Source organism: Macrobrachium nipponense, chromosome 10, assembly GCF_015104395.2.
Source record: "Macrobrachium nipponense isolate FS-2020 chromosome 10, ASM1510439v2, whole genome shotgun sequence".
NCBI classification, from domain to species: domain Eukaryota; kingdom Metazoa; phylum Arthropoda; class Malacostraca; order Decapoda; family Palaemonidae; genus Macrobrachium; species Macrobrachium nipponense.
In genome coordinates this window covers 77,113,988-77,128,987 of record NC_087204.1, presented here as the reverse complement: position 1 = coordinate 77,128,987, position 15,000 = coordinate 77,113,988, and the positions used below count along the sequence as shown (strand labels likewise).

General features: G+C 33.7%; 1 protein-coding gene across 2 annotated transcripts in view; it reads right to left on the bottom strand.

Annotated features, from left to right (window-relative positions):
* The window catches only part of LOC135223704 (adenylate cyclase type 6-like), an 891,429-nt gene that overhangs the window by 51,529 nt on the left and 824,900 nt on the right, over nucleotides 1-15,000 (bottom strand). For both annotated transcript variants that reach the window (XM_064262427.1, XM_064262428.1), the window contains exon 8: nucleotides 9,581-9,725. In XM_064262427.1, the coding sequence (XP_064118497.1) occupies nucleotides 9,581-9,725 (145 nt within the window). The remainder of the gene's footprint in view (nucleotides 1-9,580; nucleotides 9,726-15,000) is intronic.

The window sequence follows — 15,000 nt, the reverse complement described above, 5'->3', positions numbered from 1 at the left end:
TCCATTGAAACAAACTTTTGATCTTAATCCCCCTTCAGTGAGTTAATTAATTAACTGTGTCCATTTAGGTCCTTCAGTCATTACCTGTCGACCTCTCAAGAATATTTAAGGGTGACTTATGGGTACCATTTCAAATTTCTACATCCAAAAGGAGAAGCTCAATGATGAGCTGTTTTAAGCTCTTGTATATTTTCCAAATTAAGACCTAAACTTTAAACCATCATTCCTTAACCCTATCCCTGCACTCATTAAGTTCAGTGGGTATCGGCCTTTGCTGTGACCCAAGGCTACTTGGACTTAGCAAAGTGAGGATCATTCCAGGCCAATATTCTATCTCTTATTTTTTGTTAACACACATCCTGTTCTTGAATAGACTGTTGTGAATTTCAGTTTCAAATAAACATAATCTCTTAAATTTCTTGATTCCCTCATGCTTTTTGGATATGCTTATCATCACTATAAACCTAGAATTGGAGTGGCACATAAACAAGTTTTCTCGTAGAAGGAGTCAACCCCGCAATGTCATGGAATAAGTGTAGGAAATCTTGCTCCAACTAGCAAGCGTGGTTTCTAATCCAAACACGAACAGAGAGCTTAATTTATTTCCCACTTAGATTCAAAGCTTGCAGTGAAAAAGTGTCCAAAAAGCGTGAATAAACGGATACTCAAGAGATCACTGTGAGTATTGAAAAATACATGGAAATCTTGTGAGAGTGACCCATATATATATATATATATATATATATATATATATATATATATATATATATATATATATATATATATATATATAAACGAGATGATAATTAATCTCGTTATCATATTTTAAAAGGTAGCGATGGACAAGAGCGGCCAAAGGCAATTGGTAACACATCTCTCTCTTCTCTCTCTCTCTCTCTCTCTCTCTCTCTCTCTCTCTCTCCATCCATCTTTCCCTCTCTCTCTCTCTCTCTCTTTCGATACACCTCTCCCCTCCATTATCTAAGGTCATCAAATCAGAGTCGCGAATTACAAAAATATGCATTTATTTAAAAGCAAAGTATTAACTGAATAACTCAGATTCTTAACAAAAAGATTAAATGAAATGTTAAACTCAGAAGCCCAAATAACTCAGATAACCCTCGGTAATTAATCAAACACCAACATTAGTTTAGCCATAACACTAGGCACAGTCAACACAGTCAGTACACCATAGTAATTAAGTCAGTTCCCATTTCTCTAGAACAATTCCACTCTTCTCCAGAACAATTCCCCTTTCCAGAATCGCCTGTTAGAAGACAGGAGAACACTCCGGTAAGCATAAGAGAATAATCAAAAGATCATATAAACAGAACATATCTGAAATAAATATTCAAATACAACCCAGCCACACTTTTGCCAAAATAAAGAAAAGGCTTACCCATTCAGCACAGAATGCACCATACTATATAAAAACACTTTGCAGAAGCCATCATGGCTCTGCCGCTTCTCTGTAATGGTCTCCCCTTCTTGGTAAGCCTACATTCTCACATGAAGGGGGAAAAGGCTCGCAAGTATGAATTCACACACAATGTTCACAATGTTCACGCCCCAGGTAACTGCTTGAATCCAGTTTCAAAGTCACACCTACGCTCATAACGACAGGACGAGGCACTAATTTGCTAAGACAGCCATCTTGATCACACCACCTCAAAAGGACATGTCAGCATTCCCAAGGCTTGTCACTTGGACCACTGTCTTAAATGATGACTCCACATTCTAAGAAACGTCATAGCATATCACATTATATATTATTTAAAATATATCATAGCAAATCCCCCTTTTATGTAACATATATTATATATATATATATATATATATATATATATATATATATATATATATATATTATATGTCTTGAAGATTAAAATTATAACAATTGCTAATAATTTTAGTCCGATCGCCAAAATAGGCAAACAATTTCATTACAATTTTTTTCTTTGTATCTCAACCGTTACGTAAAAACACTGACTGGCAAAGGAAAAAGAGATTTGATTTTCATGAGCGCCAAATGTCAAACGCATTCGAGGAGGGATTTTTCGAGATGACCTTTTCTGATGTGGAGAGACAAAACAGGTTTTTGGTTCAAACTTTGCAAAATAAAAGGTCACTCGCCTAGTTCCTGTTACCAATTCGAAAGAGATAATGTAATTCGACTAATGCATCTGATTTTTATTTTATGAAGGTTTGACATGCACCGAAAGCATCACAAATCTAATTTTGAGTTTGGAATTTTTTCCAGTTATTTATTCTTATTCTTTTTTAAACTACCGGTGATGCAATCATACACCAAAAATAAATGTGAATTAGATATAGCACGTAATCATAATTCCCTTATTTTCGGCGTGTTATTATTACTATTATTATTATTATTATTTTATTTTATTTTATTTTTTTTTTGCTCTATCACAGTCCTCCAATTCGACTGGGTGGTATTTATAGTGTGGGGTTCCGGGTTGCATCCTGCCTCCTTAGGAGTCCATCACTCTCCTTTATTATTATTATTATTATTATTATTATTATTATTATTATTATTATTATTATTATTATTATTATTATTATTATTATTATTATTATCATCATCATTGTTGTTGTTGTTGTTGTATGCTGAAAGGAAACCCTCTTTTAAACATGTTTTAGTAAAGGTAATTGCTGCCTCAGCTGCGTTAATTTGATATAGATTCTTGTCTATTTTCCTAATTATAAGAAAACCATAATTAGGATAATGGAGAAGAACCGATATAAAATTAATGCAGCTAAGGCAACAATTAATTTCAATAAAACATATTATTATTATTATTATTATTATTATTATTATTATTCTTTAAGAAGAGCAAACATTCATATCAACTTCTATACAACTTATCAAACCTGGAATACTTTCTCTATGACCTCGTTCCTGATCTTAAAAGTGAAATCTGTCATTCACATTCCAAGACGAATCGTATTTTCAAGCCAAGTCTGACATCATCTGGTAGTTGCAATACTCACGTGTTAAGTCCAGGGTAAAAAAAAAAAAAAATTAAGGTATAACTCATACCAATCACTTCCAGACCCTGGAATTCTCTGCCATTTCCAGTATTCCCATAATCAGCTAACCTGCCTCTTTTACAGAGAAGAGTATGTCGTCACATAAGGGGTGAAGCCCTTAAGAAACATTTCTCTCGAAGGACCCTGCTTCTTCTTTTGGGAAAAGTCATCTTCATGCTCGGCTCATAATGTAGGGTAAAATATTCTCCTGTCTAAAAGTAATTAAGTTGTTGTTGGAGAGAGAGAGAGAGAGAGAGAGAGAGAGAGAGAGAGAGAGAGAGAGAGAGAGAGAGCTGCCTAAAGCAATTATTCAAAATGGCTGAAAGATTTTCAGTTACGATAACATGGTCACCGATTAATATATTTATTAAATGTTTTGGAAACCATCTCGTTTCTAGGACACGCTATTGTCAGTTAGAACTCTAACTAACCACTTAATTTACGATGTAAAAAACCCCAGAGTGCAACATCACTATCATTACTATAAAAAAAAATAAACTCACAACAATATTGAACGTCAATCCGTACTCCCCACCCCTATGAAAATGAACGAACAAATAAATAAATAAATACGCCAATATAACTTATTCTTGGGTTTTAATGTGATTTTTATTTTTAAAAGAATTTTTTGCGGTGGGTTTTCTCAAACCAATTACGCTTTACAAGTCCGGCAAGATTCTTCATTCATGTCGGATACGAAACAGACCACTTGGTCACAAAAGTCATCAACCAAAAACATCTATAAATCAACATAACAACGACCAGTTACCTCTAGAAAGATGTCTTTTTCCAGTATCTTAATTCACGCCCAAAATCAAAACCACACAGATGACGCAGTCAGTCATAAAAAAGCCCAAACAATGAGAGCTAGAACAATTTAAAAAGCCATATACCATTTCAACAAAGGAAAAATGCCTGAAAAATATCTATAGATACTTCGTAAATTGACGTAAAGATTCATAATAAATAAAATATGTCGGCGATGTGAACGTACATCAAAAGTTAATTCAACTTCGAGCGAATCCACTCACACAAATTAAAAGATACCCGCGGGAGAAATGGACGGACAGTTCCCTCGACTTCCAGAAGAAGAAAAAAAAAAAAATGATCCGGTCGACAAGTGCTGCCCTCTATCGGATGGACAGAGAGTCTCATTAGGATCAATCATCCGCGAATTCGGGAAATCTAGAATTCTGGCAACGGATCAAAAGACCGAGATCCGTTACTCTTGATGGGACACGAGTTCAGCGATAGACAGCCTTTGGAATAATTACTGATAATTATGTGACCCCAGAATAATCGATGACTTTCTCTCTCTCTCTCTCTCTCTCTCTCACAAAATCGCAATTAATTCTCATGACGAACCTTGATGGCACATGTCTTGAACACATTATATTTCAACATTTTTTAACATAGCAGTCCAATAATAATCGTAAGTTTAATTTTTAGTAGAGAAAAAAATCAAACCCTACCGGGGTAGTGGGACCTTAAAAAAAAAAAAAAAAAAAAAAAAACAAAAAAAAAAAAAAAAAAAAAAAAAAAAAAAGTGACCAAGGCTAGGACCTTAAAAAAAAGGTGCTCAGAGGAGGGGACCTTAAAAAAAAAAAAAAAAAAAGGTGCTCATAAAAGGGTACCTAAAACAAATGGTGCCCAGGGCTGGGACCTTAAAAAAAAGGTGCTCAGACCAAGGGACCTGAAAATAAAAAGGTGCTCAGAGCATGAACCTGAAATAAAAGGTGCACGGAACAGGGGACCTTAAAAAAACAAAGGCACTCATGGCAAGGGGATTCCTTAAGCACCAAAGGAAGCGAGATCTCTAACAAGCGGACTTAGCAACGCTCCTGATGTAATCTTCCCAGGACATGATCTCGTTTCTTCATTAAGGCCAAAATGCTGACCCACTCAGGGTTCAATTTCCGAATTTTTAAACAGGATTACGCAAGTATGAAAGATTCTGTTTCTGGAATATTATATCGAACGAAAATTTGCGTCTCTTACATTCAAAGATACAGTACTACTCAGAATAGCAATTATGGTACCTAATAAAACTAAAGAAGTTAAGAACGAAATTCCGAAGAAGGCTATGAAAACGGACGACTTCAAGGAAATCACTGAAGAAAAGAAAAAAATAAATTATGAGAGCACATCCCAGATAGAACACACCAAGTGATAAATCAGAGGAGAAACTTGAAATTAATTTATAGAGGAGAAGAGAAGACATAAAACGACAATTTGGTTAACAGGGTCTTCCGACAGACCCTGACGACAGCCTTAAAAATGTCGGAATAAATTATATGGTTCCTCAAAGTTCCCAGCATAAGATTCCAAGATGTGAGTTAGGTGGGACAGCAGATCACCACTTTGAGAAAAAGTCACATCTGGAAGCAGATATCACTAAAAATAGACCATTATTCCCCCTCGTAAAATAAAACTTAATCCTTGGGAACATGAGAGGGTTCCAAGATGTGAGCTACGCGGGACAGTAGATAACCCGCTTTGTGAGAGTTACAACAGGAAGCAGATATTCATAAAGGATAAACTTCTTTCATCATAAAAAAAAGTTTACTTCTTTAGGAAAATGGAAGGCCTCCAGTCGTATGATTTAGTGACAGTTTTTCATCGTAATCAAGTGGGAGCTATAACTTAAAATCTTGAATTCTTAAGACCTTCCAATTTAAAACAATTTGAGCTTCGAAAATAGGGAATATACAATTACTAAAGTGGAAAAAAATGTTTCAGCTTAATTAGACGTAAAAACATTTATAATAATTGTACGCAACAACGATAAATATTTAAATAGTCATACACAACAATAAATACTTAAATAGTCATACAGTGGTATTGAAAAAAAGCATAATAGTAAATGCAAAGCGAGAGTTACGGCAATAAAGCATCCATTCTGTTGTTACTCTTAAGGACACGTAATCCTGGTCGTTATAGACGGTTTAAATACACACACACTCCCTCTCTCCCACCACACACAAAGACACCCACTCACTACATACATACACACATATATACGAATACATATCTCTATTTCAATCTATCTATATATACGCACACACGTCTCTCTCTCTCTCTCTCTCTCTCTCTCTCTCTCTCTCTCTCTCTCTCTAAAAGATATATATATATATATATATATATATATATATATATATATATATATATATATATATATATATATATGCGTCCTTTCACTTCAAAATGGACTTTTAATCTTAGTGCGGGTAGATTCAGATGGAGGTGCATGTTTCCGTTCAACAACACATTGCTGATGTTGTTGGATAGGACTGCTAGCAAAATGCCTTTATCTAGACTGGCTGCATCCTAACGAAGTCGACTAACGAACACGTACTTATTCCATTTTCAAAGTAAACAATGGATCTTAGGCAATAGGCGTGATTTTATTTCTGTGTGAGATCGATCTTGGGTCTCTTCATAAAGTGAAATCATTAACCACTAAACTATTGGGAGCTGGCGCACGAGCACGCATACGCAAACACACACTTATATATATATAAATACACACACACGTGCGTGTGGAGCTAGCCCACGAACACAAAACACAGACCCATATATTTATAATATATATTGCATATATATATCCCATATAATATATATATATATATGATATATATATATATATATATATAATCATATATATATATATATATATATATTATATTATATATATAGTATATCCAGGTATAAAATTCTCACTAAAACATCCAGCTATAAAGGTCGTTCAATTCAATTCGCTCTACCTCGGAAATTATACCGAGGGGGAATTACAATTGCCACGTATTCTGTCGTGTGATTATCACTTATCAATTATAATTCCCCTTCGGAATTTCCGCGATAGAGTGAACTGGATATTAAAGAACATTTATAGCTTAATGTCTATGTATGTATGTACGTATGTATGTATATACATATACGTATATATACATACACACACATATATATGTGTATATATATATATATATATATATATATATATACATATGTATATCTGTATATGTATATATTTAATAGCCTTTACAATGTCTGAGATATTAGTTAAGCGACAGTTTAAAATCACGACTCCTGCTTTTCGTCGATAGAATAAGCTAGGTGGGCATTTGGTTTAGTAATGGTAACGGAATGATGAATTAATAGGCATTAAATATCCACAATTAAAACCATCGCTCGAGTTCGGATTGTATCAGTATATTTGAAGATTTAATTTCTCTTTTGTTTTTTGTCGTGCGAGTTATTTTTTGAAAAAGAAAAAAAAATTGACGCATACGTGTTTTCTTCTTTTTTTTCAATTACCAATATTTATGGTCATATCATATATAAATTTTTTTATCACATCACCGTGATCCATATACATGTATTAAGCTACAAATGCCCTTTGATATCCAAATCGCTCTACCTTAGAATTAATATATGTCCATATATGCTAAACGAAGGGACTTTTTTAGTTGATAATAATTCAGTCCTCTCGTGGATTCGAACCAGCGCACAGAGGAGAAATCGAGACTTCAGTGACATCTTTACCGATTTGGCCCAGTCGGTAGAGACGTCACTGGAGTCCTGATCTTTCCTCTGTGCGCTGATTCGAATCCACATAAGTACCAACTAAAAAATCCCCCTTCGGTTAAGATATATGAAAATATATTAATTCCGACGAGATAGAGTGAATTGGATGTTAAAGGACATATGCATCTTAATGCATATATATATATATATATATATATATATATATATATATATATATATATATATATATATATATATATATATATATATTAATATAAAAATATATATATATATATATATATAGTTTTTTATATATATGTATGTATATATATGCTCTTAGTGGCAGAGAGAGAAACAGAGAGAATAAGCTCTAGGTGGCGGGTAAACATGAATGTTCTATACATTTGTCGGATGAAATATGCAGCAAGGGTCAAGATTTCAACCTTTGTCATCCTCACTTTCAGCGACCAACGTAAATGTCTCACTACTGTCAAAACACATCTTCATTCTCAGATAATATTCCTATCCAGGAATGGTCATAACCTCATTCTTATTCAAGTAAAGACTAGATAAACCGCATATTAATTTCACAGACTAGTGCTATTATCCTCGTTACGAATCTTACAACACCACAAATTCTAGGCAAATTCTATTATTTACAGGCAGTTTTGAGACAAAATTTCTCTTTTGTGAGGATATTCACACCATGAAGGAAAAGGTTTGGAGCTGCATGTGAATTAAAGATAAAGATAATTCCTAGAACGGGTGGTCTTATTGGATTCTGGATTCAACACAACTGGGAATAAAGGTTTTGACATCTTTGTTATGACTGACAACAGATACAGCAACGGCACAGACCAGCTCATACCAAAGGGTTCAGTTAGTGAAATATGGATAGTATATCCCGTAGGGTTTACCAAACCCTTTTTCCCCTTTTAATCTTGTTGCTCCATGCATCGCAACAATAATATTCCGACATTGAAAATGGCAACTTTCCACCTTTGTATGTCAAGCTTCTCAATTCTCTTCTCGCTCGCGTGTTCCCCAACTCTCATAGGCTCCAATCCTTAAACTCGTTTGCTTTCTATTCTTTTATTTTCTCCGGGCCTGGGCTACTTAGGCGCAGTATTAAACCTGAATCACTGGGTTCTACACTAGAAAAAATCTGTTCAGTGGAAACGAGACTCGTTACACAGACCATGTTTTTGCGAGCAAAGATTTTAAATAACAATCTGCTGAGAATATCTCACGAATACCAGTCCTTTGAAAAGTACTGCATTATTTGATTACTTGTTCTTAAATAGTCAATATCTTTTGACTTACATCGAATTACCTTTTATTAAAGAATCTCAATTCTTTTGAATTGTACTAGATTATCCTTTTTTTTTTCAAGACTCACGGTCTTTTAAATACTATTGCATTAGTAGTTTTAGTAAGAAACTGTCGTTTAAATAAGAATAAAAAATTGAATGGTTAACGATCGAGCCTGAGTCGAAACAACAACAAGGAAATGTAGCAATGATTTGAAAGAAAAAAATTATATATATATATATATATATATATATATATATAATATATATATATATATATATACACATATATATTAGCTGAAGCCACTTGGAAAATTTAAAAAAGAAAAGACAGAGTGCCAAGTACTTTCGTGTGTTTAACACATCTTCAGGGCACGAAAGTACTTGGCACTCTGTTTTTTCTTTTTTAATTTTCCCAGTGGCTTCAGCTAATAAACAAACTCACGTGCTTACTTTTATGATTTTTTAGTATGTATGTATATATATATATATATATATATATATATATATATATATATATATATATATATATATATGAAGCGTAGCTACGTATATACTAACGCTAATGAAAACAGCAACCCCTTTCTCTACGTTGAAATAAACACAAACTGCAAACGGCAAGAAAAATAAAAGTAATATAGACAAAACGTGAAAACTCCGACGAAAGAGAGCAATATCTACATCCCATCAATACTCACGTCTCTGTAGTGATCATCTGGAACTATGAGGAACGTCTCGATGTTCAGCATCTTGAGGTACTGATGTCTCTCGCCGCCGTGGCCCGGCTCGACGCGGTAGTCGTTGCCCAGGAAATTGAGGGTGTCCCTCGTCACGTGAATTCTCCTGTTGGAGAAGAAGAAGAAGATGAATCAGTGGCATTGCAGGTGTTCTTGAAAATAGGAGGTTGAGTGAATGAAGAATCAATGTTGATGCATATTTTCCTGGAATGGATGAGCATAAATGTCATTCCCAATATTCCAAAAGCAAGCGGGTCGAAATTGTAAATAGCAATGTTAATATAATACCTAAATCAGAAGGAAGAACAACATATGACTATATAAATGTTCATAACGTTAGTAGGCAGAACAAAGAAAATATGGCACTAAGAATATTCTTAATGGCCGGCAGAAGAAAGAAGATTAACACAACACTTATCTTGAAAGAAAAAATGCCAGGAAGTAAAACAAATAAAAACACGGGTAGCGCAGTCTTAAAAAACAGGAATGAGAAAAAATGGTTTACAACAGGGACCTGAGGGAAAGAAAATACGCGAGAAGAACGCGAGGCGTAACTATAAATATTTGGATTCTTAACCAGACTGCCGCAAACTCCATGAAAAAAAAAAAAAACATCAACTATAAGGTTATACGAGAATACACGCTTTTCTGCTTGCCAGTGATATGCGAGGTAATATTACAAATAACGAGAGGTTAAAAAGTTATTTCTCCATTCATCTTGCATTACGCAACACATCCTACATTAACCATTTTACAAACTACTCAGATTTACTTTTCAAGGTCTGTAACAAACACCTTGAAAACATTCAAAACTTTCTAATTTCACTAGGATAGCGACAACTTACCTTTAAGAGGAAAAAGCAACTTGGAAGTTTTATAGTTTGGACTGTTTCATATAACCTCAATGCAATTATGTTTATCAGACGACTAAAGAACTTAAGCCTCTAATTATGGCTGTTTAATTGATCGAAGTAGGCGAGCTACTGTTCCCGGCTACTGGTTATCTCAGGAGAAACTTTTTTTTCGCCTTTGACCCCCAAAGACTCGAATATACTCCAAGAATGGGGTCAATCATACTCTCTGTTGCCCTGACTTCCAGTTTTATGTTCGAATGAATTTACTTGATGGTACACTGAAGCACACTTTGCATGACTTATATAATCATTTTTAAGTGTTTATGAGCTTTCTAACTGTTCATTGTATGTATGTATATATGTATATATATATATATATATATATATATATATATATATATATATATATATATATATATACAGTACATATATCATGTATATATACTGCATAACATTCAATGTAGCACGAAAGTCCATGTACTTGAGAATATCATAAAATCCTCGTAATATCAGAAAGCGAGCGAAAAGGACTTGAAACAAGTACTCTCGTAGTATATTATACATTTTCAAGTTCACACTAAGTATAAACATAGCTTACAGAGCTTTATATACAAATTTAAGCAGTGGTGACCGGTTACGACTTCTTGATTCGGGCAGCATAATATCTGTAAATTGTGTATGTATACATAGTGCATGATTTCACTCATATAAATATTCTTGTAAATGGTAGTAATTCTATTCCGAAAATTTTTTATTCTCTCCTGTTCTACTACTTTCTCGCTAATAATTTAAACATCCAAGTTCATGCCCTTCGACTCTTTCCATAATAGCAGTTACACATTGCGTGTAATAAAAAAAATAATAAGGAATGATAAGCAAATAAGTATTACTAAACTGATGAACCAAAAACATAACCGTCGGATCATTTCTACACCATTACCCTCTGTTCAGGTCGAGTTCATTCTTGGTGAAGTATCTAAAAAAAAAAACAGCAGTAGTTTTCGAACGTCGGAGAAAGTCCATAGCTTATAAGTATATGCTTTACAGCATTACACCTCCGTGAATATAAACAACCTTTGATATATATATATATATATATATATATATATATAATATATATATATATACATACATATATATATATATATATATATATATATATATATATATTGTGACCAATCAGAAAATAATTCCCTCACGACAGCCAGACACCTGAACCTTCATCACAGATAAAATACGACTGAATATTCTGAAAGCAACAGTGATCCCTTAAAAACTTACAGATCAGACTAATATCATTAAACAGGTGTGAGGTAATCTTATATGGAATTAAATTAATTAAAGGGCATCACTCCATCAACCACTTTAAAAGTCTAAGTATTTCCCTGGTTCTAACTCACTTCAACAAAGCTGAAGGAAAACAGCTCAATCACCACTCTTCATTTCTACCTAAACAAAAATATATATATTGGTAAAAAACAAGAAAACACTCATAAAAATTTCAAATACAAAAATTTACTACTAAACTCAAAATTCATAAGTGAATTTTACAATATCAGGGAAATTTACTACTTGAAAACAACACAAAGTTTAATTAACTCTTGAATTAATTATTAAGTAAAATTAAATCAAAATTATTTTATCACAAAAATCAAGAAATTGAACTATTAAAGTAAAATTCAAAGTGTTAAGTAAAATTTAAAATTTGAAAATTAATTTACAAGTGTTAAAGAACAACAAAAAACTTGAAAAGAATTCTAAGTAAATGCAAAGTAACTCCCAAGCGTTAAACTCAATTAAATTTGTAATGATTAACCAAAGAAAATACTTAATCAAACTGTAAATGTAAAAACAGAAAAATGTGGAAAATACCAAAATTGCAAAAAGATTAAGAAAGCATTAATCAAACAAAGCATATAAAAAAACACTTTACTTAGCAAATGGATAAATGCACAAAAGAAAAATTCACCAACACCAAGATGTGAAAAAATGGCAAAAAGTTCCCCTGGAATAACCTAAGTACTTCCAGTATTTCAAGTACTTTCTTGGTTTAAGTTTAGTGCACTGAACTTATTAAAAAACTCCTACCTTGGTATGCCAATTTTAGAAGGCCCTTTTCGAAATCACCAATAAACACGTACGCACGAGGCGCCACTTTCACACTTTTACAACGTCTGTTCAGAGTTAACCCAAATAAACACCATGAATTAAATAAAGATATAAGTTACGAGTGACCAACCACTAAGTATAAAATTTTTACGCTAATGTGAAACCAAAATTTTCTCATACGCGAGAGAGAGAGAGAGAGAGAGAGAGAGAGAGAGAGAGAGAGAGAGAGAGAGACCTCGTCTAAAATGGCGGGCAAACAATTTTGGGAACGAGACAGCTATTATCTTAAAAATTCTCTTTCAACACAACAGAGAGAAAGTGGGATTACAATTATATCTAATTTTTATTATTACATGATCTAAGACAATAAAAGTCTCTTGAAATAAAAGATATGATTATAGAATTTTCTTGAATGAAATAAATGTCGTCATATCCGTGGTGACGTCACAAATCTTTCCATTTCAAATTTAAGGTCCTTACGAGCAAACAAATTCTCTTTTGACAAATCGAGAGATATAAAAGTTGATTCACCAGTAATACTAAATAATCTTAATACAAGAGAATCCTTTTAAACTAAGATGAAATGAAAGATATGAGCCGTATGTGAAACGTTTATGCAGAATTGTTCTAGAACGATCTTAAGAAAGATGATGCAACTTTACAGAACAATGGTGAAATCTTCACGTGGTCTCTCGACAAAGACACACGAGTCGGAAACAATCATGTATGCCGTATGATTGACAGGATTCCAAAACAAAACGGAGAACTCGAGTTCCTCTTATCTCAAGTGATGACAGCAATTTCCTGCTTCGAATGGACTCCGCTAATTTATTTCTCTGTTCACATTCTATGTTATTCCTTTACTTTTAAATTATGTTTTTGTGAATTCTGAACATACATAACTGAACATACTAACACTAAGCAAACTAATACTGAGTCTGAAAAAATTACAACCACTTATACAACATTTCAAACACTTTATAGTTACTGAGGTGAAAGTTATGCATTGCGAAAGCAACAACATAAGAATATATATATATATATATATTTAAATTAATTTAAAGAGCGATGGGGCGGCCAATCTTCATATCTCCATCTTTCCCATCCTGACAAAAACGGGAAAGATGGAAATGAAATACAAACAGCTTCAAACATCCAACCCGATAAAAGAAAATAACTGTCAACGGGAAAACAGACGTAGGTAGACAGATCTAAAGCACCTTATTCGCACTCGTGAGAGCAGTGAAGTGAGCAATCGCGCAGAGACCTTACAGACCTTATATCTTGTTCGGGTTGCCCCAGGTTCCTCAGTGTGAGGCACCTCTAATGTCTACTAGAGAGTTGCTAATGCATTTTCCGGTATATTTTGCATCTTCCAATCTTGGATGGTCTGGGATGCAGCTTATAGGTATTTGTCGAGCTTATTCTTAAACACATCTACGCTCACTCCTGATATATTCCTCAGATGAGCTTGGCAACGCATTGAATAGACGCTGCATTATCGATGCTGGTGGTGATGCTGGTGCGTAGTGGATTAATGTCCTGTGTGCTTTCCTTATTTTTCCTGGTATAGTTTTGGGCACTATTAATCTACCTCTGCTTGCTCTTTCTGATATTTTTAGCTCCATGATGTTTTCGGCAATTCCTTCTATCTGTTTCCATGCCTGAATTATCATGTAGCGTTCTCTTCTCCTTTCTAGCCTATATAATTGTAAAAATTGTTGTCTTTCCCAGTAGTCAAGATCCTTAACTTCTATTCTAGCTGTAAAGCACCTTTGTACACTTTCTATTTGTGCAATATCCTTTTGATTGTGTGGGTACCATATCATATTGCAATATTCAAGTGGACTACGAACATACGTTTTATAAAGCATAATCATGTGTTTAGCTTTTCTTGTTTTGAAGTGCCGTAACAACATTCCCATTTTTGCTTTGCATTTTGCCAACAGAATTGCTATTTGATCTTTGCATAACATGTTCCTATTCAACATCACACCAAGTTCTTTAACTGCTTCCTTATTAGTGATTGTCTCGTTATTAGGTCCCCTATATGCATATAGCTTTCCTTCTCTATCTCCATAATTTATTGATTCAAATTTATCAGAGTTAAATACCATCCTATTTACCTCTGCCCAATCATATACTTTGTTAAGGTCTCTTTGTAGCGCGTTCCTATCTTCATCATAAGTAATTTCTCTACTTATTCTTGTGTTATCGGCGAAACTACTCACTACCGAGTCCTTAACATTACTGTCCTGTCTATGTCTGCAATCATAATAACAAACAGCAATGCAGCTAGCACCGTACTTTGTGGCACACCGGATATTACCTTAGCTTCATCCGATTTCTCATCATTTGCAATAACTATCTGTTTTCTGTTGTGTAAAAATTCTTTTATCCATCTTCCTACTTTGTCCA